At 47.9% G+C, this 26,419-nt stretch overlaps 1 protein-coding gene across 18 annotated transcripts in view; it reads right to left on the bottom strand.

Annotated features, from left to right (window-relative positions):
* Positions 1-24,581, bottom strand: part of CADPS (calcium dependent secretion activator) — a 204,919-nt gene extending 180,338 nt beyond the window's left edge. For all 18 annotated transcript variants that reach the window (XM_033071283.1, XM_033071286.1, XM_033071294.1 and 15 more), the window contains exon 1: positions 24,105-24,581. In XM_033071283.1, the coding sequence (XP_032927174.1) occupies positions 24,105-24,485 (381 nt within the window). In that variant the 5' untranslated portion in view covers positions 24,486-24,581. The remainder of the gene's footprint in view (positions 1-24,104) is intronic.
* Positions 24,582-26,419: the final 1,838 nt, after the last annotated feature.

The raw sequence follows: 26,419 nt of genomic DNA, 5'->3' as shown, positions 1-26,419 counted from the left end.
GTCTCACAGCAGTTCCCCTGCCAGTTCTAAGTCCCTACCCACCACCTCCACCACTCGTTTCTCATCAGCTCTCCACAGACAGCAACAGATCATTTCATCCTGTTACTTATGCCACAGAAATTGAGACTCAAGGAAAAATAGGCATAAAAACATTACATCATTTAAGCAACCAACTTAGCTGACTACATCAAAATTCTGCAAGAGCAACAGACCTTTAATTAAATTAACTAGCTCTGGGCCAGAGAAAGACTTCTTTCCTGATGATTCATTTGATAGGAGGTGATGGTGCCACGATCACTGTCACAATTCAAAGCACTTCTGAGTAGCCACAGCTCAGTCAAATCCCTTTGGTTGCAAATGCCTCTGCAGGAGTCTGTGCTACCCAGGCACCTGCCTTGTCCCATTCGCACCCAGGTCAGCTCCAGGGCCTGTTTTAGTGCTGATAACCTGAGTCTCATGGCCTCCCTGTACCATTTGGTGCAAAATGAAAATAACAGAAAACTCCACCAGGCCTGGCCCCAAGGTACTCATAACTCAAATAATTTCACATGGTAAGCCATGACAGCCAGGGGCAGTCCCCTTCACAGGGCTGTGCCAAGGACACAAGTCTGTGCCCCTTGGGCAGGGACTGATGCTGAGCTCTGGAAGGGGAACCCAAGCTTGTGCCAAGGTGGCCTGGACAAACTGGGCACAGAGGAGAGAGACAGTAACCCCTCCCACCGTGCCTGCACTTGCCCCCCTCAGGTTTGCCAGATGCCTTAGGAAAAGCCAGATTCTTCACAGGAGCACACTGCTGCAGGGAAGAGACACAGCTCTGTACAACCCAGAATGATGCTCTGTCATGTGGCACTGCTCCAGCCCACACAAGGCTTCATCTCCTACTATACACTGAAGTGAACTGCATTTTTTGATGTTTTTTTCTTTTCTTCTGGAAAGAAGCTAATTAGAGTGGAAAAGGATCTCTACGACTCTCACATGTACAATTCCTGGATTTCAGACTTTGTGTTATGCAACTACCACACACACACTGTACTTGAAATTATATAGCATGCAACCTAATCAAACACCACTAACAGCACCAGGTAGTTAAATCATGCTGTGATAAACAAGGAAAACGATTTTGTGTAAGCGTGGTGAATGCTCCCTTGCACCTTGGTCAAAGGGGCACCTACTGCCAATTATCAGGTTGGTAAAATGTATCTGCTATTTAGGGTAATGGCTTAACTTAACATGTAAAGTGCATGGCTGGGGCTGCACTGAGTACTCAGTGCAGGGAAAGGGCTCCTCGGTGTCACTGACCACCCAGGGAGCCCCTGAGAAGGGGAGCAGGGGCAAGGCAACAAATGTGAGCCCAGGGCAGGGCTGTAAGAAAGAAAGAGCTCCCTCAGGAAGGCTTTGAGGAGAAGACTACTCAAAGCATGGAAAAATCTGATAAAAAAAAAAAAAAAGAAAACCTCATTCTCACACACATTCATGACAAGAAATTAAAAGCATGTGTTACATGGAAGCCAGGCTGGATACTGGAGAAAAAGCCCTGTCCCAGTAAGGATGCAGGTGCACAGGAGGAGCTGACCCAGGAACTCATGTCCCCACATCTCCAGTGGGACCAGCTGGACAAGTGCCACCAGGAACAACCTGGGCATGCTCAATCCAGCTTTAAGAGAAAAAGATGTTCACATAGCCTGAGGTCCTTCCAGCCCTATTTTTACAGGATTTCTCCCCTTCACTGCAGCTGCCCTGCCATACCTCGCAAGAGGCATCCTGCAGCCAGTGCTGCTCTGCAGCAGCCCCCGCAAGAGGCACAGCTATATTTATTCTGGTACATTGCAGTGGGAAGCTTTAATCTGTGTAATCGCCTCAGAGAAGATTTCATTCAGTAAGGGGAAAGCAATTACTGTTTCATTTGCAACCAGTTGCCTTCCCAGGGTCCTAATCTATCAGAGCTGGAGGGTCCTGTAAGCCCCTGCCCCTGCCTGGACAGTTTTTGTGAGATAGGTTTATGCCTCTGATAAAAGCACCTGCTGATACTCAAGGTTTTCAGTCCCTGTTTGAAGCATTTTTTCTCCTCCCAGATGCTGTTGCTTTTATCTGACAGCATACACACTGCATGAAGAAAACAACTGGATATAATCCTAGATTAAAGGGATTGCAATGCAGAATTAAATACAAGCCATACCCTTCATAGGGTTTGCTGTCGTCATTCACCAAGCACAGAGCTTGGCCGCTTGGAGGTGGTCAGATGGTGGTGGCATTCTGCAGCTCCTGACAGGCATTTACATCTCCCCACAGAAGTGGGAGGAAAAAAAACCCACCTAAAATAAGAAAAACACAAAACTAACCCAGCAACAAAAAAACCCCAATCCTTGGTGTTTCCATATGATGCTGCATTAAAATGCCTTTCAGATTTCACTTCAAAAACTAGCAACTAAAATCCAAATTCCCAGCAGGACTCTGCACATGTTGGTGCTGCTGCACCTTAGTGCTAGGAAGGCTTGTGGTCCCACACCAGGAATCATAACTGAGGAAGGTTTTATTGTCAAATCAGACAATAAAAAAAAATTCCCAAGGAAAGGACATTCACTGTCTACTGCAGCAAAGATCACAATAGCAGAGCAATGCAAAAGCCCACCAGGAAATCTTTATGACTTTATTTTACGTCAGAAAAGACACCATATACATATATGCTCAGCTGTATGCTTGGGAAAAAAAAAAAAGAAAAGGCACTTTAATCTTCTGCTTTTTCCAGCCTGGCAGCCAAAGCAGTTTGACATGATAAAGAGACTTGAGAGTTGTGAAAACTATGTATTAAAAGGAGAAAATTTCTAACTGTCTTTCTCTTGTAAATTGTGGCAGCCAAAAAATCCAACCCTAAAATAAAGACGTGCCTGAAGGTAGCAATTTTACAATCAGCAACAGAATGATTTATATCACTGCTGTCATCTTTGTTGGGGAAAAGGAAGCCAGGTATTGTGATCATTAGCTTTTTGATACAGATGATATTTTTAAATGAGGAAAAACACATGCATTTTAATCAGGAACTGAAGGAAATTGCCCCAAAATGCTAACAGAAAAATCTGCAGCTCACGCCAAGATCTGCAAACACGGGAGATGAATATTAAGGTGACAAACATCACCAGTGACATCCCGAGCTGCTGCAGATCCCTGGGTATGTGTGTGGGACCTCACTCACTCTGGAACATGGGATCCCACTCTCCCAAAAGATGTGTCCTCAGGCCTCAAGCAGGCACAGCCTGGAAACTGGCCCCAGTCCCACTGAAGCCTGTGGGTTTCCAGGTGTTGGTCCCACAGCAAGGTGCCATCAGTCCCACCCAGAATCCAGCTGCACTCAGCACTGGAGCTCCCCAGCTCCCACTGATGGCAGGCACAAAGCAGCAGCCTTGGGTACCACTGAGAGACAGCAGCACCAGGCTCCTCTCTTAAAAAAAACAACTAAGAGCCAAGATGTTACTGCCTCTTTTCCCCAGAAAAGTTCCAGAAACAAAGCCTGGCCTACCTGGTACTCAATCTCTAAGCTCCTGTCTATGCTTTGGTAGACACACATGAAGTCACAGGCGTAAGAGAGAGAGGCTGCTGCTGTCCAAGGATTAAAAATCAACTGAACTTGACCTTTAATGCAACATGCTTCTCATGCTTCCATTCCCCAGTGTAGCCATAATCACATTTGTTGCTGAGAACTAGGAAACTGTTTTCAGAGACCAGTCAGCGTGCAGGCTTCCACAAGCCTGGGTGGTGTGACAGCAAGGGCACCAGCACAGGCTTTCTTAACCCAGTGGAGCAGATTTGAAACTGGGATGCATTTTAAAGCCACAGAACAGAACGTCCTGCAGATGACATCAGCAACACATCAAACTTCACTGAATGGTTGTGGATAAGAACAGCAGAGAAAGCACCAAGAGTGCTCAGCTGGTACAGAAAGTCCTTGTTACAGGATCTCCAAAACAAACAACAAGTCTCTGGTCACAAACACCCTCAGAGCTCAATACAGATGAAGAAGACAATGATTAAGTCTAAAAGGCTAATTTTTGCCTCCTGTCCCCCCATATTTTCATAGACTACAGAAAACATTCAGCCTGTATTGGAGTAAGTTTTGTTTGTAAATCCCACAAATCCCACACAATATGCAAAAAAGCTCTCCTCAAGCGAAAAAGCTGTGTCACCTCCCAGTTCACAGCTTGCACTGACAGCCATGTAATCTCAGCCTGCATACAGCAGTTTCAGACCTTCAAAAAGCATTCCTCAGCCTGACAAGGATGCACTGAGCATGTCCAGCAGTCCAGCACTGTGCTGTGCCTGTGGGAGTAGCCAGCAGTCATTCTGCACCATTCAGCTCATGGATCATCACTCCTGCCTCTCAGCCTGAGTATTTCTGGCCCTGTGGGTCTGCAGTACCTCCGTGCTGCTTGTCCTCCCATGTTCACTATTGAAAAGCGCTGATAGCACCAGCAGTTGCACTGTTTTCTGAAAGCGACTCTAATTAAGTATAAAAGCAAGTCTAATTAAGTATGGTCTGCTCTGTGAGTCCCCTGGGAAAACAGAGGAATTGCATCAACCCTTGCATCCAGCTATCCTCCTTTTGCTTGGTGTAACCAGCTGACAGCAGATGAAGCCCTGATCTGAGCTCCAGGACGTGCACCTGCAGCTGTGTTGTGCAACACAGAGGCAAATGCCAAGCAGAAGGTGCCCTGTAGGGAAGGGCTAAAACACTTCTCATCCTGCACACCCCACTGGGAACAAGACTCTGCCATCCTTCCTTCTGCAAACAAATCCTCCCCATTTCTGTTAAAATCACACCAGCACCCTCAGGCACACCCGTATCTCATTTCTGAGGCTTCTGTGGGAAGTTGTAGGTACAGAAAGCAGTCAGGATCAGCTCTGGAGCATCCCAGTGGCAGGGCCTTTCCCACAGCCACACAGAGAGCTCCTCCCTGCTTTCCTGTTTCATCTCTGCACGACAGAGAGTACAGATCACAGGTGCTCACCTGGGAATTCATCCTGTTCCGTGCAATGCCACTAACGATTAAAAGCTAACAGCAAAACCCCCAGTGAGACAAAGAGAACCAGAGCACAGCCCCAAAACATTAGTCACTACAAACATACCTGAAGCTCAACACACGTGGGGCACATTTAAATTTACTTTTCTTTAATTATGAATGAATGTGGGTTTATTTGGTATTTACTACTGGGCAATAATAAAAATACATTCAAAATTATAAATCCCCTTGCAAAGAGCTATCACCAGTGGTTGCTCACCTTGACCACCTAATTCAGTGCAAATATGTGGAGATACAACTGAATGCCAAGAGCTGACAATTTTCATGCCTGAAAGGGGGAATTTTCTTTATGTTCTATCCTTCTACACTACTGTGTGCAGTCTCAGTAGAAGCCCACCTAAAACCCCTGCTTAAGTTACTTATTCTTTTGCACCTATTTACTAAACCAAAGGTTGAAAAGCAAGAAGAAGAAACCTCACACAGGAAGGGAACAATGTAAGGAAGCATTGCCTGGATTCGTCAGGACAATTGATAATCATAGCTCTGATCTTGGGTTGCAATTGATTTAGTTATAAATACACAGCACCAAAGGCACCAGGGCAAGGAAAGAGCTTTTTTGGAAAGGCACAGGAACAGACCCCAAAAGCAGAGTGCTCATGACTCTCCAATAGCCCTAAGTGCCCACTGAAAATGGGAGATACTTTCCTGCTCACAGTGGACAGAAGGGAGAATGATATCATTAAAGCCCACATTGCATCTCAAAGTCCTTGGAGGAAAGGGGAAGAGGTACTTCATATTTCTATAAAACAATTAGTATTGACAGAATGAACTATAATACAGCACTCAGACCAGAGCAGTAATTAACTATCAGCAGCTTGCTTACTGGATGCAGATAGGAAGCACAGAGGCAGCAATTAGAGAGCAGAGAGGCAAGGCAGGCACATGGCTTTGCTCTAACGAGGTATTCACCTCCAAGCCGTCTGCTCAGGTGTCTGACAAGACATCCTGTACCCCACACTGAGCACCAGAGCATCCCTGGCACAGTCACTGGCATCTCCCTGGGCACAGTGGAGAAAGAGCTGGCAGCCAGCACGGATTTGGAGCACCTCCTCTGCACAGGTTGTGCTCAGGCTCTCCTCCCCTTGCCTTGGTTTCTCTGTGCCTTAAAGAGTGTGGCTATAAGCCAAGCAGAGAGCTCTGGCCACAGACAGCATAAGTGATGGAAAAGTACCACCAACAGGGGATGGTGCCTGGGAATTAATCTGCAAGATGCCACATACCATCAAATGCTTTTCCACTGAAGCTCAAGGCAACTGGTTTCAGCACCTTTCTAATTTACAAATCTTTGAATAATCCTTAAAATTGAAGCCTTGGGGAGAGCTGGGGCTGCTAGCACACCATTTCAGCCTTGTGAGGCTTAGCTTTAAACATCTTTGGGGAGAAAATACTTGCAGTCCAGTTTGAGGTCCAAAAAAAAAGGACATTAAGTGCCCAAATCTCCAGCATTTCTTCCCCCAAAACCAAGAGACAGCATGGATCTGTTTCTAAACAGCTACTCTTGGATAGCCCTAGCTCTACATTATTCCCACCCATGTGGGACATGTCCTTGCACAGTTCAAAGGCCCTCCCTTGTCTCTTTGTAGGGAGGCAAAGCAGAAGCAAATGGTGTTTCTGCTTCAAGTTGAGCACTTTCCTCCACCCTCTCCTCAGCTCTCTTCTTCCCTTTCTTCCTCTTTTGCCACAGGAGTTTTCCAGCACTGGCTGGTGGTGCTTCTCAACAGGGCAGCCACAAACACACAGAAAACAGATCCACATAAAGCCAATGCATTTACACCCGCACACGTGCTCTGGCAAACAGCTCACAAGTCGGGCTGACACAAATGATGGAGTACAAGAAATAAAGCTCTTTCCTGCTGTGATATTTTAAAACAATTCAGCAGGCTTTTCACACCAGGAAAAGCTGGGACTGTGTGTGCAGCGAGGAGTGAACGTGCTGCAGCTCTGTGCGTGGCTCCAGAGGCAGAAAATTACTCTGCAGCAATGAAAGCAACTGCTTCATTCCTAATATTCCTGAAACAAGGACAGAAACTGGACCAGCAAGGGTTTCACAAGGACATCATACTCTCCTGGATGCGGGTGCCAAGGCTCTGTAATGACAAAGGGCAGCAAAGGATCCAAAAGACATCAGGCAACACTGGGTCAGTAAGTGAGTACCAGAATCACTAAGTCATTCTTGCTGGCCAGACCAAACTCTCACAGCGCAGTAAATGGTTATTTAAGAAATGGATCTGAATTTGGAGGCAACGCTAATTTCTGGATATTGAGACTCTGAATAAGCTAGCTAAGGAAAGCAAGGCTGCCACAGGATGTGCTGCAAGTGGTTTAAGACATGAGACCTGCTGGGAGATAGAGTTTAGCACTCAAGACTATCCAGAAACCAAAGCTACAGAGCTTCAGGTCAAAGGCACAATTCCCACCTAGCCAATGCCAAAGTTCATGAGTATTCAAGAGCAGCAGCTACTCCCCTGCTACCTTCTCCTGAGAGCAAATCAAAGAGGGCAGTTGGAAAAACCTCATGGATGCCAAGACAGAATTAAGGTTTTGGACTCAGGGTTTTAAGGCAGAATCCTGACAACCCTTTTGTCACACTTCTTATACGGGACGTAGTACTCAGACCAGTCTGCTGTCACTGTATGCATGACTTTACTCATTTTAGCAGCAGCAGCACTCACTCTAGGCTTTCTGGTGTCAGGGACCAGCACCCCATACACCAGGAGGATACCAGGGAAGGAATAATGCATTTTCAAAAGAATATTTGACTGAGTCACATAATCTCATCAGCTCTGGGGAATCTCAGCTTCTGAAGTCACAGCAGCTGAGGACAGACAGTGTCACAAAGCTGCTGTCGCATGAATGACAGAGCCATTTAAAAGCAGAGCACTTTTTATTTCTTCTCTTCCCAAAATGCCATTGTCAATCCCAGTGCACTAGAATGAGACAGCTTCGTTTTCACTGGAATGTTCCACCAGCAACCACTGGCTTCCTGCAGCATTAACAAAATAAACCAGATCTTTTCACCCATGAAAACAGCCATTTTTTGCTACCAACAAGTCACTGCTTTGCCTCACCTCAATGTCCCAGCTCATACAGGTAATTTATATCTAAATTACCCCAAAAGCGGCGTCTGTTTTCACAGCACAATTAATGCAGCAGCAGGTAACAGCCAACACACAACTCCTGCCAACACAAATGTGCTGGTTTCATCTTGGGACCTTTTCCTCTGCTGATAGAGCTCAATATTGCTCCACTAGCATCAACAGGGGCAAAATAAATCACAGATTTAAAACAGACAGCAACAAACCAAAACACTGTGGTCCTGCTGTAATAGTTGATAAATCCTATTTAGGTGTCAAGTGAGCTCTAAAGGAGCGGGTAAAGGAAGCCAGCAGGGTATGGAATAAAATTTGGCAGCTGCAATTTTGCTGCCAAAAAGGCAGTGGGGCAGGACCATGTCTCGATGGTGTTATAGATAATAACCAAATCAAGTCGAATTAAATAGCAAAACAGCAATTTTTATTTTTGCAACCGAAAATACGGTCCTGGGAAGCCACAAGCGAAAACACGACAGTGCCGAGCCCGGGGTCGGCACTGGGTGGACACACACGCTGATCTGACCTCTATTGCATCAGACCCCCCTGTGTTCACACCCTGCTATTTCGGAGAGTCCAACTTTATACAGTTTTTCCTGGCCTGAGGCGAGAATTTCCTTTGTTTCTGCAGCAAATTCTCATATTTAAATTAAATCCTTTTCTGGTGCTGCCCTGGACAAAAGTCCTTGCTGCATGCTGATGAAGGCTGTGTCTGCTCCGTATTGATGTGTAATGAGGTGCTGTCTTCTCGCTTATGGGAGCCATCGGAGGTGATTGGTACTTTGGCAGGTATTTTATCGATGATCTCTTCCCGTCCGATGATGATGATGATGATGATGATGATGATGATGATGATGATGATGATGATGATGATGATGATGATCTCTTCCGTCCATTGTGGAGATCACCGGGCTAGGTCTGTTGATATGCTAATTACGGTAGTTGTCTATGGCCCCGGGTGCTTGGTGTTTAAGAGGTTCTTTTTATTTTATTTTATTTCATACAATCCTTTTATATAAACACGAATTATAACATATATCACAATGGCATCAATTGCAGCAGCAGCTCCAAGGCACTCAGGGCATCCTGTGCTACTACAGAGAGCAAGCAGCTCTTCCTCACTTTCTCCTCGTGCAGATGATTTTAGGAAGGGAAGAAACTGGGAATCATTACTGTGCCACAACTCTGAAATACTTTCCCTGTGTAGGCAAGGAACTGCTCCCATTACAAAAAGTATAATTTCAGCGTGCATGTGCATGAATACGCAAGGTAAGAACTAAGAATAGAGGTACCCTATTTCCCTGCATGGAGTCAGCAGGTACGGAAGCAGCATAAACAGTGATTCAGCAGCAGTGCACATGATGCAGGAGATTGTTTCTTTGCCTCTGCCTCTCTGTTTGTAGCCCTTCCCACCTCTGCTGAGTTACCAAGGCCCAGCAACTCCCAGGAGCAATGTCCAGATCTGCCTTGCAAAAAGAGCCCAGCCCCACAGGGCACAGATGTGGCAGCCATGGGAACTCACTGGCTGCTTGGCTCCCTTGGGAAGGGGTGAGGTGAGGTGGCTCCAAATGCTCTTCACACAAGGTCCAGTTCTCAAGAGCACAGACACTTAGAGAGGTTTTCCTGTCTGCAGAAGTTTTTCTAGCAGAGAGTCTATATGCTAATAAAATTAAATTTAAACAAGATAGATGTATAATTTGCATTTTTGCTATTTTTTCATTAAGCTTCTGTGTCATATCTACAAAGTGTGATCATTGACACTGGGTACAAAAAGGTGCACAATGTACAATTACAGTGTGTGGCTACAATTTTGGTGCAAAGTAGCGCCGTGACTCCATAAACACCTCTGAAAAATTGCACAAGATGACACCAAGGACATTTTTTGAATCCTGTGAGATTTGTTACATAAACAGCTACGACCTTGTACCCATGGTTTCAACAGGGACAAGTTGATTTTTTTGCTGGTTCTCACCCCCAGTTTTTTCATTAATGTTTGCTTGAGAAGTCAGAAGGAGATACAAGGAAAAAGAGAATGAAGAGTAGGAATTTCATTTACATTTCATAAAACCGTAGCTAATCTCTTTAAGCAGAAATTAAAAAAATACTTCAGTCCTTGCACTGCCCAGGCTCTGTCATTCACCCTTTCAAAGACAGCAGTCTCCCAAGCATCCAGGTGAGCAAATCCCTCCTATAGCCCCTGAAGTCCTGGGACTAAAAATATCTTTGAAGGGTTTCCTTGCACAACTGTGACTTAACCCCACACCATTCCTAGACAGTGTAACTAACCAAGCACAACTAAAGTGCTCAAGGATTTCAACTTAATCTCAGAATGTATTAAAGTCCTTTTTACTCTCACCTTGACATACTTTGAAGTCTGGATGATTTGCATTTTGATGTCTAATTGAAATGAGGATTGCTGCCTGACAGGCCTTAATCTTCTCAAAAACATAGTTGCTCCTCTCTCCCCAAAGCAAGTATTTATCTCAAGTTTCACCTTGAATATAGGTCACAGCATTGCAAAGCAAGTAATCAGAGCTGTAAAAAAAACCCCAAAAAACAAAACAAACTACCACAAAGATTCTGTCTACGTAAAAAAAAAAATAAATCAAAAGGCACATCTGTTCCCCTGAGTCACGGCAAAGGAAGATTATTACCATTAGCATCAGGGTTATACAGCAAATGAAACAATTGGCTAAAGAAAAAAAGAAAATAAATCACTTATAAGTGTCATCTTTCATCATTAAATTTTAATAGGAAAACTACTGTGATTTGCTTAGTCTGAATATATATGCAATGTAAAGAGACTATGACATCATTGAGGCATAACAGCACAAGATAGATGGAGATGATTTGCCACACCACTGGAGCAGCTGTAACTCCCTCCCAAACCTGCAGCAACCAAACACGGCAGCTGCTTCTGGCTGGCCACTGGCTCCCATGCCTTTGGCTGAAAGAATCAGAGGTCTTACTCTTCTCCTGACTGTGTGGGCTTTAGCAGAGGGTGGCTGAGCTGCTACTCTAGTTAAAATGCCCATCTCCTGTTAGTCACGGTTGTCCCTGCAGCCTGAGCCCTCACCAGAGCACAAACATCTGAAGGCCACGTTCTGCCCTGAGAGAGCCCCAAGCAAGGGCAGGCAGAGCACATCCATATACATCCCGAAAGAGCCCATCTGGAGCAGAGCCTCGCTCCACAGACTCCCAGCAAAGCAAAACTAGGCTCAGGACTCCAGGTTGCCAAACTTTCATACAGCAGTTGGGTTTTGAGAGCGATAAGGATGGAGATCTACCCGTCCTGCTTCTGCATTACAGTGCAGCTCCCCCTCCCGAAGGAGGGTAGCTCAGGAACCTGTGACAAGCTCAGGAAATGTCAGAGGAGCAGGCTGCAGGCAAGCCAGGCACTGCCCTGCCTATGGAAACAGCAGGCAGCCTGCTGTCCACCTGCCCAAATGCAAACAGCAGGAAAGGGGGCATGGCTGCTGTGCACAGAGCTGTTGAGATCTATATGAAGCCCCATGTGTGTAAATGAAACATTGGCTCCTTCTATCATCAAATGTGTACAACTTGTAAGCATGAATTATGCAAGATTATTAACTGTCTTATTTTAAGAGGGAGCAGTTGTAGGAGCTGCTTGGAGGACACAGCAAGTCACGGAAGGGGCAGCCCCGGGTGCTCAGCGTCTGAGTGAGTCTGAGCTACAGCACAGCCACTCTCACCAGGTCCAGCCTCAGTGCTCCCCCAGACTGCATCCTGCACTAAACAACTCACTCAGCATCTCACAGGCTCTCACTGTCTTACAGTGCTCTATAGAGGAAGGAGCAATATCTTCACCACCTTCTTATTGATGGCAGCTTGAGAAAGATCTGGATAATTGTGTGAGTCTCTGAAGAAGTGAGCAGAGAGCTGGGCCTGTAACCTGGCCCAAACTCAAGCCCCCAGTCAGTGCTCAAACTGCCAAGCTCTGCCTTTGCTTTCACCTTTCACAAGGAACATGAAACATCAAACTCCCGCTGAGACCAAGGAGCTCCAGGCTGTCTCAGTTCAGTAATTTCCTTGTTGACTAATGAACCCTCACACTCAGCCAGAGCCCACAGAGGAGGATGCCAGCCCAGAGTAACGCTGCACAGCCCATGTCACAAGTGCCACCATGTCAGAGGCTCAGAGCAGCCGCGGGCAGGGATGCTGGATGCTGGCTGGCAGCACGGAGCACTCACCCATCCTCAGCCCACAGAGCACTGCAGGCTACCGAGCTCAGCCCTCCCTGAGCAGACACTCTGCTTAGCAGACGTGCTAAAGTTGCTGGTGGTAAGCTCTGGCCATAAATTACCTATAGGGTCAGAAGGCTTTTGATACAATTTTACAAAAAACATTAATTCCTCTGGTCAATATGAATGCCGGTAGGACTAAGTGGCAGAGCTGTGCACAGCAAATAAGCATGCTGGAACATAAGAAGGGCTGAAAGGGGAGGCACAGATGGGTATTAAGACCAGTTTCATTCATTGTATATATCATGGACTTGGAAGAACAAACATCAAACACCGTGATTACATTTACTGATGATTCAGATTTGTGTGGGCTCCTCAATACACAAGAGGAGGGCAATAAAGTCCTGGACAACTGTGAGCAAGCAAGCACCTCGGGGGATAATTAAATTAATCTGAGCTATGGAAATGCCACACAACAAGGCTAAAACACAAAGCAAACAACATCGTAAAGCACTTTGCACTCAAGAAACTAGACAAGACAAACACAGGCTACTGCCTGTCCCCAGTAACCCACCGAGGTGCCAGTTGCTGTACAAGCCCATCAGATGAAAACTGGTCCAGGATACACATGAAGCTCTAAAAAAACCAATCTCAGTGATACCACTTGTATGTGCCCCCAGCCCAAGAAATTCTGGCTTTAGAGAAGGGCCTTGTCACCAGGGGACCACTGATGATACAGCAGTTCTGGGGTCACCCTGGCAAAACAAATCCATGCAGGAGATCCCAGGCTACAGCACCTGCCTCCCACCTGGCTTACCCACTCCCAGTCTCTATTACCAGCTACTCCCCAGACTCTTGACCATTGCTCCCTATTTAGAAATCATGTACTTACTTTTAACTGCCTGGGCAGCCTCAGCATGCTAAACAACCCTGTCTGATGCAAGACAGCTGCCTTAGAGACACTGAGGCACCTTCCCTGAGCCACCCTGCCCAGCAAAGGGACCACTGGCAGGGTATCACAGCAGGCACAGAGCCCCTTCCAGGAGACAGGTCCCAAAAGCACACCAGACCAAGACTGGGGAACACAAAGCATCTGGAGCAGCAACACAAGTGAGGACATGGGAGAAGTCAGAAGTGGCAGAGCTGCCCAAGGCCCTGGAGGCATGAAGATGCTAAATTTGATGAGGTTGAGGAAGGGAGCCAAAGGAGGAATAAATAGAGCTAATGAGAACACAAGGCATGAGCATTCAAAAAACCTTTAACACATTACAAACAGCAATAAAAAGGCAATTAGAATTCCGAGATGCATGGAGGGTAATTGCATGCACTATAAATAGGTGGTAGGAAGACTGTCCTGCTCAGCAGGACCTGAATCACTTTTGGGGTGACTTCTGTGCAGAAAGGAATATTTTGGCATGGAACAGAAGCTGAGAGAAGGGAGTTTACAGAGAGATGAAATTACAGGAAGAATTTCTATCACTCACATCCTGCTGCATGAAATATGTACCAAGCAGGAGCTTTGCCACAGAGGCTTCAGAGGTCATAGTCTGAGGAACTCCAAATAAAAGCTCAGCAGCAGGGATGCAATGCAGCCTTAGAAGGAAACATCCATTTTATATCAGCCAGCAATGCATATGGCACAGGAGTCCAGGCACTTCAATGGCTTTCACTATTGACCAAGAAATCTAACAATGCCCATGGAGACCCCGTCCTGCTCAGTTCATAACCTTTGCACAAGCACGTGCACTTGTAACAGCACTTAAGCAAAATCAGAAGTTTAAAAGTGTAATTCAAGTGTCAAATTATCTTCCTCCATCCTCCATCCTGCCACTGGCATGTTGCTTCTGTTCCCTACCTGTGCCTCGGGCACGCTCTGCTCTGCTCTGCTCATAACCCCCTCCCCAGGCTGGTGTAACCCTCGAGGGGATGCCCATGGCTCAACCAGGGTGGGAGGCACAGTGCTCGTTTTTGCACCACTCTCAGGTCGTGCGGCCTTGCCCATGGCTGAAGAAGGGCTGGCTGTGGCCTTCCTTCCTCCTTTCACTGTCACCATGCAGGTAGCAAGGCAGCTGGTTCCTGCTGCATCACCCCATTAGCTTCCTCCCGAGGCAGAGACGAGTCTGTCATCTCTGGTTGCAAGAAGAATGGGAGCAGTCTGCTAGGAAGGAAGGAAGGCTAGTAGTGGAGACAATAAAAGCAAACTTGTCACATGCAGCATGCAAAGCATTTGTGCCCTCTTGCTGAATTAGGAAAAGTTATTTGGAATCTTAGATGAAAATTGCCTTTTGCTTGATGCCCTGATTATGTGATACCCACATCACCTTCCAGCTGCCTAAATCCTCTGCTGCTGAAGTGTGGGAGGAGCTGACCCCCTGCAACAGTACATGAGACAAAGTGAAACCACCTCCTTCCAAAAACTACAAGCCTTGGCAGCATCAGCAGCAACTTGCCAGAACTTCTGTATGGCTGCAACTAATTGTTTCCAAATCATCCAGTAACACCTGAATGGTCCTTCCTTCCCAGCCCATTGGACAGGGACATCTGAGGGGAGGACTGAGTAGAATACAGATCTGGCTGGCTGTTCATGAAGCAGCTTCTCCCTTCCACATGTAAGGCTGGACAGAGTAAGCCCAGAAATTTCTTCCCAAAGTGTCTTTGCAGTATTTAGGTTCACTTGGCCAACTGGCTGGACAAGGCTCCCCCAAATCACTCCTTGGGATAAGAGTTCCTTTCCAAGCAAAGCTCCTGCTGGAAATCAGATGGGTGGGTGCCTTTTTGTAGAACCAACATCAGTGAGCACGGAGCTGTATTTAGGAGTACTAGTTTATTTTCCCTCTAAGAGCCAAGTCCCTTTATCTCACCAGGATTCCACCAGCCAGGTGCCAACCAGAATCTGTAAGCTGGCTGTGACACTCCAGGCTCTGAAATGAACCACATGCACACACCCACGTCCCTCCCAACAAAGGTAAATCACTGTCCCTCTCTGAGGGGCTCTGAGGAAAGCACAGGGCTGCTCCCCTGGCATGTGGAGGTAGGGAAAAACCTGTGGGTTGTGGGCACATGTTGGGGTGTTTAAAGCGGTAAAACCCGATTGAAGCCTTCTGCACCTCAGGGCAACCCCAACTCAGCATCATGTGCCTTGGTAACTCAGATTCTCCAGGAAAGGGAGGAGGGTGTCCTACAGGAGTCAGCCAGCCCCACAGACCTCATGGATTGAAAGCTGCAACTAACAGACATCAGGGGCTGCTGCAGAATTACAGAATCTGCAAACTCCCAGTGCCATCCTCTCCAGCTCAATGGGTTCTCATGATCAAATGCAAATGCTAGAAATGAAATTCAAATGCTAGAGCAGACACTGCTCTTTACAAGGCAACCTGCAACTCTGCTTCAACAAGACAATTATTAACAAATAGCTTCTTCTATCTATGAGTAGCTCCTCAAGGTGTGTGCCTGGAAAATAGCCTTTCCATCCTATTACTGTCCTCCCCTGTGCCAGAGAGGCAATTGGGAGCCAAATCACCCCTTTATCCCTGCTCCAAGAGACTGAACTGAGCCTGTGCATGCCATGGTGCTGCAGCTGCTCTGGATAAAGGTCTCTTTCTCCTGCAGAAGTGCATCAAACAACAACAACAACACCCTAAACAAGTACTTCTTTTCCACTGTCAGAAAGTTTATTGAATTTTTTCCCCCCAAAATTCTTCACCCGGTTGAAGACATAAAGTGAGTATTAGACTTGCAGGGACAGAGTCACTCTGCTCCATGCTTGTACAGGATCAGATCCAGTTCATAAATGCTAATCCTAAATCATCAAGTGTGTCTCTAAATCCCACCCCAAAAGCAGAGAACAGAAGGTGGTCTGCAGAGGGTCTACAGACAAAGCCTGATTTGAAGACTCTTCACTTTAGAAAGTCTAAAAGCACCCTGCCCTTGTGTGAATGTCACCCTAATTTAGCACATGAGATCACAAAAGGCCAGTGTTGGACCATCAGTCCTATTTGTCAGGGTATTACACAAATGCAGTGTGGCATCAACCCAAAGTCCTACCAAAGTCAATGGGGTTCTTTCAGGATCCGCACATTGCATTGCCAATCCCCAATGATAAACACCACAGTACCATCACTAAAAAAAATCTGCCCTTCTGGCCTGGAAAAACATGATTAAATCTAGATTTCATTAAGTTTCTTCATCAAATATTAACATTTACATATGGGGAGACGCCCATGAGGGTCACTATATACTTGACACTACTAAAAGTCCAAGCTCTCAACCTTACTGTGAAGCAGACAGACAGGTTTTGAACTATGACAACTACAAACACTGCATCACTTACCCCAAGCTGAATAAATATTTGCATGACTGTTTGACTCAGGTGTTTAAATTCTAGAAAATGTCTGACTTTATCGGTCTGAATCACAGACAATACCAAGTATTATCACTAAAAGCACCTTTTCAAACAACAATTTCAAAAGGTTAACATCAAACACTCAGCAACTGCACTTTATGTCCTGTTTTAAGAATGAAGCTGACACAATTCAGAGGAAAACCTGGTTGAAGCAACCCAAATATGCTGTACCCACAAATAACTTCCTCCTAAGCAAGTTCCAGGCTTGGATGCTCCGTCTATTTTTGTCAGTACCTACAAGGTAATGACACAGAGGAACTCCCCAGGAGATCTCTCGTATCTCCTCTCTCCCACCCTCATGAAGAGGCAGCTGGACCCTCTTGCTGGACCTTGGAGCCTTCCTTCAGAGGCTTCCCTGCTCTCTGGTAATTTTTTAGCAAGGCAAGCTTGGGATGGATAACATGAACAGGGTAAAAGATACAAAGAGGCTCTTTCTCCCAGGGTTTTCCTTGCTTTATTTCTGCATAGCTTCCAGGGGACAAAGAGGAAGTTTCTCAAAGTCTGGGGTCTTTTCTAGGGTCAGGAAAAGGGGAGGGGGAAACTTGGCTTCCTGCCAATAGGATAACAGAGGAGTTAGGATCAGTCCATAGATTTACAGGGGTCACAGGAATCAAGGGACATACCATTCTTAACACATCTTGGGTACAGGGTTACAACATCAGAGTATGCCCTTCAAGAAGGGTGGCCCAATTCTGACCCACTGGGAGCCAGTGGTGCCACTTGCATAAGGAACTTCCAAGGTGAGGAAACAATTCTGATTTTTCCTGCCATGCCTGCACCACACTCTAAAAGAGCTAAGCAGGAAGGTGGCATGTTCCCTTGGACCTCACCCTGTTCTAGTCCCAGGAAGGGAAGACCTTTGAGGGGCCATCCATCAAATCCCACCTGCACTCCTAGATGACAAACGAAGAAGAGCTGTTCACCACCAGGGAAAGTTCCTTTGTCTGCTGTTTTAAGGGAACTCTACTATTTAATTAGTCTTAATTCTCAAAGACACACTAAAATATGTGATTTCTAGAGGTCATTCTGTGAGTGAAGCCCTGGAGCTACTGAAGCCACTAGCTGGATCCACATCAACACCCTCCAAGCAACAGCTTTATTGATCATACTGTATTGATTAGTCTTAACATACTGATCAAGTTTACATAATGAAATAGAAATAGGATGTTTACCTTGTTATACTCTGGACTACAACACTGGCAGTAGCTCTGGGGTTTGTATGTATACGCTGTTAGCAGCAGAGTTGTGATGGCTGGGCTGCTACTGTTAAATAAGCTAAAAACAAATTAAATCTTTCTCCAGCTAACAAAAAATTGCATGGGGAAATGACTTGCCGACCACTTTCCACATAGGTAAATGGAGAACAAGTGACTCACCATTCAGCAGAAGGAATTACAAGTTGTGCAAGAGGCAAAGTGCTTCAGGGAGAGTGTCTAGACTATGCAAAGCAAGGCCATAAATTACACCTTTTGAAACAACGGGCTGTAGCAGGGATTGGAGCTGCATGATCTGATAAGTCTTCTCCACTCTTAGTTCATAACATCTCTGGCCCAAGAGGTGCCACCCACAATAATGGAAATGTCAGGCTATGGATCAGAACTGCAAAGTTTTACAACAGCCTAAGACCAAGCTCATAGCCTATTTTATTATCCACTTCACAATCCAATAAACTGCAAATATATAAATAGCCAAAGTATGACAAAAAATTAATATCTCCTAGAATGAAATTAAGATAAGCACTGGCAAAATAAATGATTAAGTGTTTTAACAGAAAGCAACCGTTTTCTGCAGATTCCAGGCAATTCGAGCACAGTAATGACATTCTGCACTCCACTCTTCTGAGCAACACAGCAGCTCAGATGTGCCAGACCTTTCTTGCCATGGCAATGCTCTACAAGCAGGCTCACCTTCACTTCAGGGCTGGCACAGCGCTGGGGACAGCCCCAGCCAAGAGCCCAGCCACACACAAAGCTCTCAATTGATGGTGGCAGTGGCCTGTGCCCACATTGAGCCATCTGAGTGGTGAAGCCAGTCCCTAACTATTCTTCCAGGTTTGTATAGGCACAGCACTAATAATTATCCTGCAAGCTTTGCTGCAACTACAGAGCTGTGCAGGAGGTCCAGCTCGTGCTTGAGAGCTGCCTGGACCTTGCATCTATTTCTTGTACAGCTCTAGACAGCAACTGAGGGACAAACAGAAAACAAGCAGAGCATCGTCTTTACCTTTCCTGCCCTGCAGAGCCGAGAAAACCAAAAATCTCCAAGGGTTTCTTGGGACCAGCAGAGCAGAATCTGACCAGAAAAAAAAAAATTCCTCCAGCAGAAAGCTGCTAAAACAAGTCCCAACACCACCTGAGTTCAAGGTCTGTCCCAGAACAATGTGTTGGTGATTTTATGAGAGAACTTGGGTAAGTATGGCATGAGAGTAACAATCCAACCCATGATAAAGAAGAAGTATGTAATTATTTGGAAAGCTGCACTAGCTTCACTGTCCTAACTGTTGTAGCATCTGCGTGCCTGCTGAAATTGCAGAAATTCAGTATTTTAAAATACATTGCAACCAACTGAACAGCTTCTGACCCCTCACACCTGTTCTGCATTAAGCACTGTACTTAAATCAATCACCATTCAGCAAAGCACAAGCTTAAGCGCTTTGCTGAATTTGACTGAGAATTTGCTAATGCACCTGACGTCATCCCACAGGCTTACACAGGGACCCAAATCATGAGCCACTTCTCCCAGGAGCAGCCCCGGTAATCTGCAACAAATCTGGAACTTTTTTCATCCCACATTTATCCCACTGGGAACTCATTTACTCTCCTGCCTGCCTACTCCCTTGTTCTGCAGGAAGGAAAACAGGCAATGGCAACCACGACTGCAGCGATGTCTAACCTAACGTGCTCTTCACATTTTATCTCCTAAAAGTTCTTCCTGCTGCCCCTTTCCCAACAAGTGTTTTCAGTTTATGCTATTTTGAAGGAGCAAACACCCGTTCCAGGGCTGTGCTGTGCCTTTGGACTGCCGTGCTGTGGAAATACTTTGCAAGAAGTACAACCCACATCCAAGGATGCTCGGTTTGCATCACTGCAGACACACACCTTGCTCAACATCCCTAGGCTGCCGACTGAGCTCTCTTCCCAAAGGCTTCAGACAGTTGGGATCAAGTGGGAAGAGGCACCAAGCACAGCTGGTCGTCTCAACTCTACTTCCAACAAATCAGCGTGAGCTAGAGGAAAGACCACACGCATCCTGGGCAAGCAATTACCAAGCTCAGTGCCATCTGCAGTAATAAAACACGTTGTTCTGAGAGCCATGGAGCTGGCAAAGCCACTTTCCTCCTGATCTGCAGCATGAGGCTGGAGCCTTCCATGTCCAGCAATATTGTCAGCTCTGATGGGAGTTCTTTCTCCACATTCAGTAGGTCTCTCGCTCAGGTTCCCCAGTGTCTAGTGAGGGCTGCCCACACTGCACCTTCCTCCATCTGGGGCAGAAGCTGAAAATGAAATCTCCCTATTTTCACTAAGCTTTACAGGGATGAGTATCTTGCAGTCCACTGTCTGCATCTCTAATGTGCCTAGAATTCAGTGGTGGCTTAAAAAAGAAACCTAAGTGGGAAGTAAGACAGCACAGGCAGGTATCTAATAAGCCTTTTTTGTTTCCCCTTAGGAAATACTGCTAGTGAGATGTAAATAAAAGAACTTACAGGTAGACATCACAGATGTGTAGTTACTCAGGTGGAGCCTTACCCCATAAACATCAAAATAATCCCAAAGTAGAGGTGTAGACCTGAACACACTGATCTAAAAAACAGTTTTTCCTCTGTCGCTGAAATTTCTGGGGTGTCAGGATCAGAAAAATAACAGTCGTGAGTGGCATCTGCTTAAATTCGTCTGGAAATCTGAAACACAGAGTTTGCTTCTGGTGTAAACAAGCAGTGCTGTCATGCCCACATGCAGTAAACACCCATCTACATCAGCCATTCACACTTTCCCGCTGCTCTCTTCTCTCTCGTATACATTCTAATTTATCTAATTACCTTTGTGGTGCAACAGCACCTTAGCTACACAGTTCTCTTTATTCCAGCGTGGTTTGTGGGTGCTGCAGAACACCAGGCTGCATTTTCCAGCTCTGAAGCACTACACCTGTGTGTGTGGCTACGCAGCTGGTGCCCGCTGTGCCGCTGCATTCACAGCACCTGAACATGCAGCCCCTGGGGCACCAGCCAGCTCTGACACTGCAGGATCAAGGAGAGAGGATTACACACCTCAGGGGAGGTACCACAGAGATCTACAGCGCAGGCAAGAACTTCAGTGCTGCGGCCACAACAAAATCAACGCTTTCTTATCTGAGAAAATTGCAAAGAAGGTGAAACTACGAGAAGCTGCCTGAGATGTGGGAGCCTGGCAGGGGCTGACTGCAACACAGCTGCTATCAGGTAACCCAGCCAGAAAACCACTCTGCAGGGCAACAGCTTCACTGCCTCACCTGCAAAGCCACGGTCACCTGCCTGGGCTGTGCTTGGGGTCGCAGCATCTCCCGTTCTACAGGGGACAGCTGTGAGCCAGGTGAAGCCAAACCTCATCCTTCTCCCTCTGCACAGGGCAGAACCTGCTGAGCAGGGCTGGGACAGGTCCCCAGCACTCACTGCTGCACAGCTCTGCCCAGACACATTTGCAGTGGCACCACCCTGGCACGGGTGTGGGTGTGAGCAGTGTGGGATGAAGCCAGGTCCCCTCACCTGGGCAGGGCCCCAGTGGGGGTCCCACACGCCCTGTCCATGGGTGGTGACTGTGGTGGGCAAATTCAGGCCTGGGCATCTCCAGGGGCCTGCATGTGCAGTGGATCAAGCAGCTCCCTCTGCAGCCTCTGTCCAGCACCACTAGGAAAGGAGGGAGCGTGGTCCTGCACACCAGCCTGGAAACTGCAAATGACAGTGCCTGGGGATCTTCTGCTGCCTTTTTCTTCAAGGATGAAACAATTCCCTGGCAAACCACAGACTGTGAGGGTGGAGAAGCAAATGGCACACGGGAAAGGAAGCACTTTATTCCTCCTCTGCTGATGAGCAAACTGATTCAAAGCCCCCATAAAAGCAGGACCGAAATCCAGTTTTCTCTCACCTTTCCCCTAAGAAGTAAAATGCATTTGTTCCAGTCTGGCGAGTCTTGAGCACCTGACACTTCCATCATTACTGAAGACCCAACCAATACCCTGCAACTGAAGCTCGGTGCTCAAGAGAGATCGAGTCCTGCACCTTCACTCTCTGGCACCCTGCAGCCAGAGCAGGAAGGGTGCATTATCCCAGAGGGATGTGTGAGGGAAGCAGAGGAGTACATGAAGTTCATCAACAAACACCAGGCTCTGGTAGTCCTTTAATTGACTTCAACGGGAGTTGTGGCTAAGAAAAAAGGGGAAGGATCTACTCTCAGCCTGACAACTGAATACAGGGATATAGAGAAGACAAAAAACCAGAGTTATTTCACCTCTTAAATGTCTGACATGTGTTATCACGTTAAATTTAGTTTTCTCAATGTCATTTCACTACCAAGTTTGAGAGGAGATGTTCAGCCCCCAAGACACACCTATTTTAGCTACGTTAATAAGCCAGAAATTATTCCCTATGTTCTTGATTTCACAAAGAATGGATTATTTCTTTCCAAGATCCTGTTTAACTTCCACATACCCTTGAGTATTGCTGCCATTTTGCCATTTTTGTCATTACCCCTCATTTCTTTGTTTCACCTGCACTTGATTCCCCACCTTTTCCTTTCCTTTCTCTTGTCCTTTCGCGGTGCACTATTTTGATTTCAGGAGCTATAAACTGTTCTTCCCAACCACTCTTCCCTGAACAAAGATGCTGAGTGCTCCTTTGGATAAACTACTTCAGTTCATTTTTATGTGAGAAACAGTTGTAGGACTTCTTTGGGTTTATTGTAGTGAAACTAACACTAATGTAAGTTTTGTCATCTTTCTCTAACACAAACAAGTTGCATGGCAAACAGAAACAAAAACTACTTTGGAAATTCACAATCTGTTGAAAAGCATTGTAGGGAAAAAAGAATGGATAAAAGAAACTCCAATCCTGGCTATAATTTCAGCTATGTACTTTGCTCAGCAAACAAAAGCAGATCATTCAACCTTCCAGCAACAGATTGTCCTATATTGCCTTTAAACTACATGATACAGTACGGATACACTTTCCTACCTCCGTATGTTGCAATGACTAATAATAGTCCTGTGGTGTAGCAGAACTGAATGTCGTTTGCATCACTACATCCAGGAGTCTGCCTGAATTGTAAAGGTCATTTGTGAACACAGAACAATATCAAGGCTAAAACTGCGGTCTAAGAAACTCAACCGAAAATGGTGACAACAAGCCAGCTGTTACAGAGAGCTACATTATATCACAGACTGCCACAGGGACTGCCTCTGGCTGCCACACGGAAAAAGTTGGCTACAGTTGACTGAAAAATGTCTGTGTCCAGATCCAGAAGAAACTTAATTTCTGCCCCGGCCCATGAGCTTGTGCCTCAGAGGAGAAACAGCTCCTGGAGATGGGCAGCCCAGGTGAGCGTTCCTGCCCGGCCTCTGCCTGGAGCCGCACGCAGCCCTGCTGCGGTGACACACTGGGGGAGGAAGGGTCAGGACTGTGGCAGAGACTTCATCACAAACCTCTGCTGATGCGTTTTGCCGGGCAGCCGGTCTTGGGGAGCTCGCCAAACATAAACACTTGCAAGAAGTTGAAATGAGACTCAGCAACTCCCCAAGTCAGTGCCAGCACTCCCGGTTAAGCAAACTTTGCAGTAAGCATGGAGTTGTGGAGTCCCTTTACAGGAGGCAACAGCACGTGCCTGGGGTTTTCCAGCAATGTAACCCATTTCTCTCCTTTTGACAACCTTTAGATTGCCAACATCCCAAACTTCCCGAATCCCGATGTTGCGTAACTAGAAGCAACGATGTATGTCACCGCGCCAGCTCCGTGTGGGAGACCATGTCAGGGAGCAGCTCGGAGGGTAACAAGGGGTCAGGGAGCTGCCCCGAGCCCCGGGACAGGGCTGCTGCCAGCAAACCGCACCAGGCGGGCCCAAGGTGCCCTGTGCCGGGAGTGCCCTTGGGGTGCCCGGGAGCTGAGGCCTGGGGAGCAGCAGGAGAGGCGAGGAGCGGGCAGGGATGCAGGCAGAGGGGTATCCAGAGGAGCAAGCGGATAAGAAGGGGGCAGGCAGGTGGGTGGGTGGATGACAGGGGCAGGCAGGCAGCAGCCAGAGGTGGGTGATGGAGAGGAGAGGCAGGGCCTGGCCGGCAGGGCACAGCCGGGCAGGGCAGGGCAGGGCACGGCCGGTACCTTCTGCTGCCGGCGGGCCATGTCGGTGGGCTGCTTGGCGTTGAAGGGGTAGGCGATGCAGCGCATGACGAAGACGTAGAGCTGCAGCTTCTTCTTCCTCTCCTCCTCCTCCCGCTGCAGCCGCTCCAGCTCGTCCTTCTCCTTCTCGCTGGCCACCGAGGGGCTGGGGCTGGCGGGCCGCGCCGCGCTGCTGCCGCGCCCGCCGGGCTGCAGCCCCCCGGCGCTCCCACCGCCACCGGCACCGCCGCCACCGCCGCCGCCCGGGCCCTCGCCGGGGCGGCTGGGCGACAGCCGCGCCGCGGCGGGAGCCAGCGGCTCCTTGCCGCTCTCCTCCTCCACCAGCTCCTCGGACTCCTCCTCGCTGGACGACGGGTCCAACATCGCGGCGGCGACGGCTGGGCTCGGCCGGGCAGACTCTGGACAGCGCACGGACGCGCTCCGCTCGGTGCCGCCGTGTCCGTGCCCGGCTCCGGCTCCGCGCGCCGCCGCGCCCGCGCGCGCCCCCGCCCCGCCCCGCCCCGTGCGCGCGGGCGCTGGCCGCGGTGCTGCACGCGCGGGGCGAGAGGAGCGAGCGGGCCCCGCGCATGCCCGGTGGGAGCCTCGGCGCCGCCATGGCCGCGGGGTCGGCGGGGTGCGGGGTGACGGCGGGTGGGAGCGTGAGCCCGCGGTGTCCCCACAGCTCGGCAGGGCCACCGCTGTGCCCCTACAGCCCGGCACGGCCGCCACTGTGCCGCGGTGTCCCCACAGCCCGGCACGGCCACCGCTGTGCCCACGGTGTCCCCATAGCCCAACATGGGCACCGCTGAGCCCGCGGTGTCCCCACAGCTCCACAAAGGCATCGCGGTGTCCTCAATATCCCCACAGCCCCCCACACACAACTCGATGTCCTCAATGTCCCCATAGCCCCACACACAACTCGGTGTCCTCAGTGTCCCCACACCCCATCACACGCAGCTCGGTGTCCTCAATATCCCCACAGACCCACACACACAACTCGGTGTCCTCAATGTCCCCACAGCCCCACACACAACTCGGTGTCCTCAATGTCCCCACAGCCCCACACACAACTCGGTGTCCTCAGTGTCCCCACAGACCCCCACACACAACTCGGTGTCCTCAATGTCCCCACAGCCCCACACACAACTCGGTGTCCTCAATGTCCCCACAGCCCCACACACAACTCGGTGTCCTCAATGTCCCCACAGCCCCACACACACAACTCGATGTCCTCAATATCCCCACAGCCCCACACACACAACTCGGTGTCCTCAATGTCCCCACAGCCCCACACACACAGCTCGGTGTCCTCAGTGTCCCCACACCCCATCACACGCAGCTCGGTGTCCTCAATGTCCCCACAGCCCCACACAGGCACCGCCGTGCCCTCAGTGTCCCCACTAAACCCACTGTCCCTCCGAACCTCCACAGCCACATGCAGCCCCTGCTGTGTCCCCAATGTCCCCATGAACCCCAATGTCCCTGCTGTGCTCCCACACAGCCTGAGCCACAGGAATTCCCGAGGACCTGAGGCTCGCAGTTTTGGTTTCCCACCAAGCAGCTCTTCTTGCACCTCAGTGAGGCTAAATGTCTTAATCGATAAGTGGTATTGCTGCTAAATGTTTTATTAAAGTCACTAATTACGACGCGTGTAATGATATCGTGGTGTTCTGCTTTGAAGATTACCTGGGGCAAGCTGAGGACTTCAGGAGCTGTTCTGAGGGATGAGTCAGTGACGGTATCGTGTGCTCAATGGTTTAATTTTTGGTGATTTTCAGATCTGATTGAGACTTCATTTACATGTATTTGTGTATTTGTGGTCGGTGGGTGTTTTCAAGGTTTGGCTTTTCTACTCAATTAGCAGTGCTTCTTTTCTAAATGTCAAAATACCTGTCACCTGTTAATTCATGTTAATAAATATTTAGGGAGACTAGGTAAACATTGGCTCATGGTGACGGAGCTGTGAGAATAGCTTGCGGGAGAAGAGATAGGCACTGATTCTCACGATGTGTTCCAGTGTTTTCAAACAGCTGGGCTTTCTGAGCTTCTTGCCTACATCTAATTAAAAGCTCAGTGTAGCAGATGAATTTCTAGGTCCTACATTTCCAAAAGTCGTGAGAAATAGCTGAAAAATTGGTGTAGAGAGCAAAAAATGGCTTTCCCCATTTCCATCAGCTTTATCTGCTAGAGCTGTGGCAAACTGCACATCACCTTGCCACGGTGTGTGTCCTGCCAGCAGTGTGGGAGGACCTGGGGATGACAAACTCTCTGTGGGGAAGAGCACAATTGTAAAGTTCCTGCAAACAAAGTTTTCCCTG

The sequence above is a fragment of the Catharus ustulatus genome, chromosome 13, assembly GCF_009819885.2.
Source record: "Catharus ustulatus isolate bCatUst1 chromosome 13, bCatUst1.pri.v2, whole genome shotgun sequence".
Taxonomy (NCBI): Eukaryota; Metazoa; Chordata; class Aves; order Passeriformes; family Turdidae; genus Catharus; species Catharus ustulatus.
This window is presented reverse-complemented; position numbering and strand designations above follow the sequence as displayed.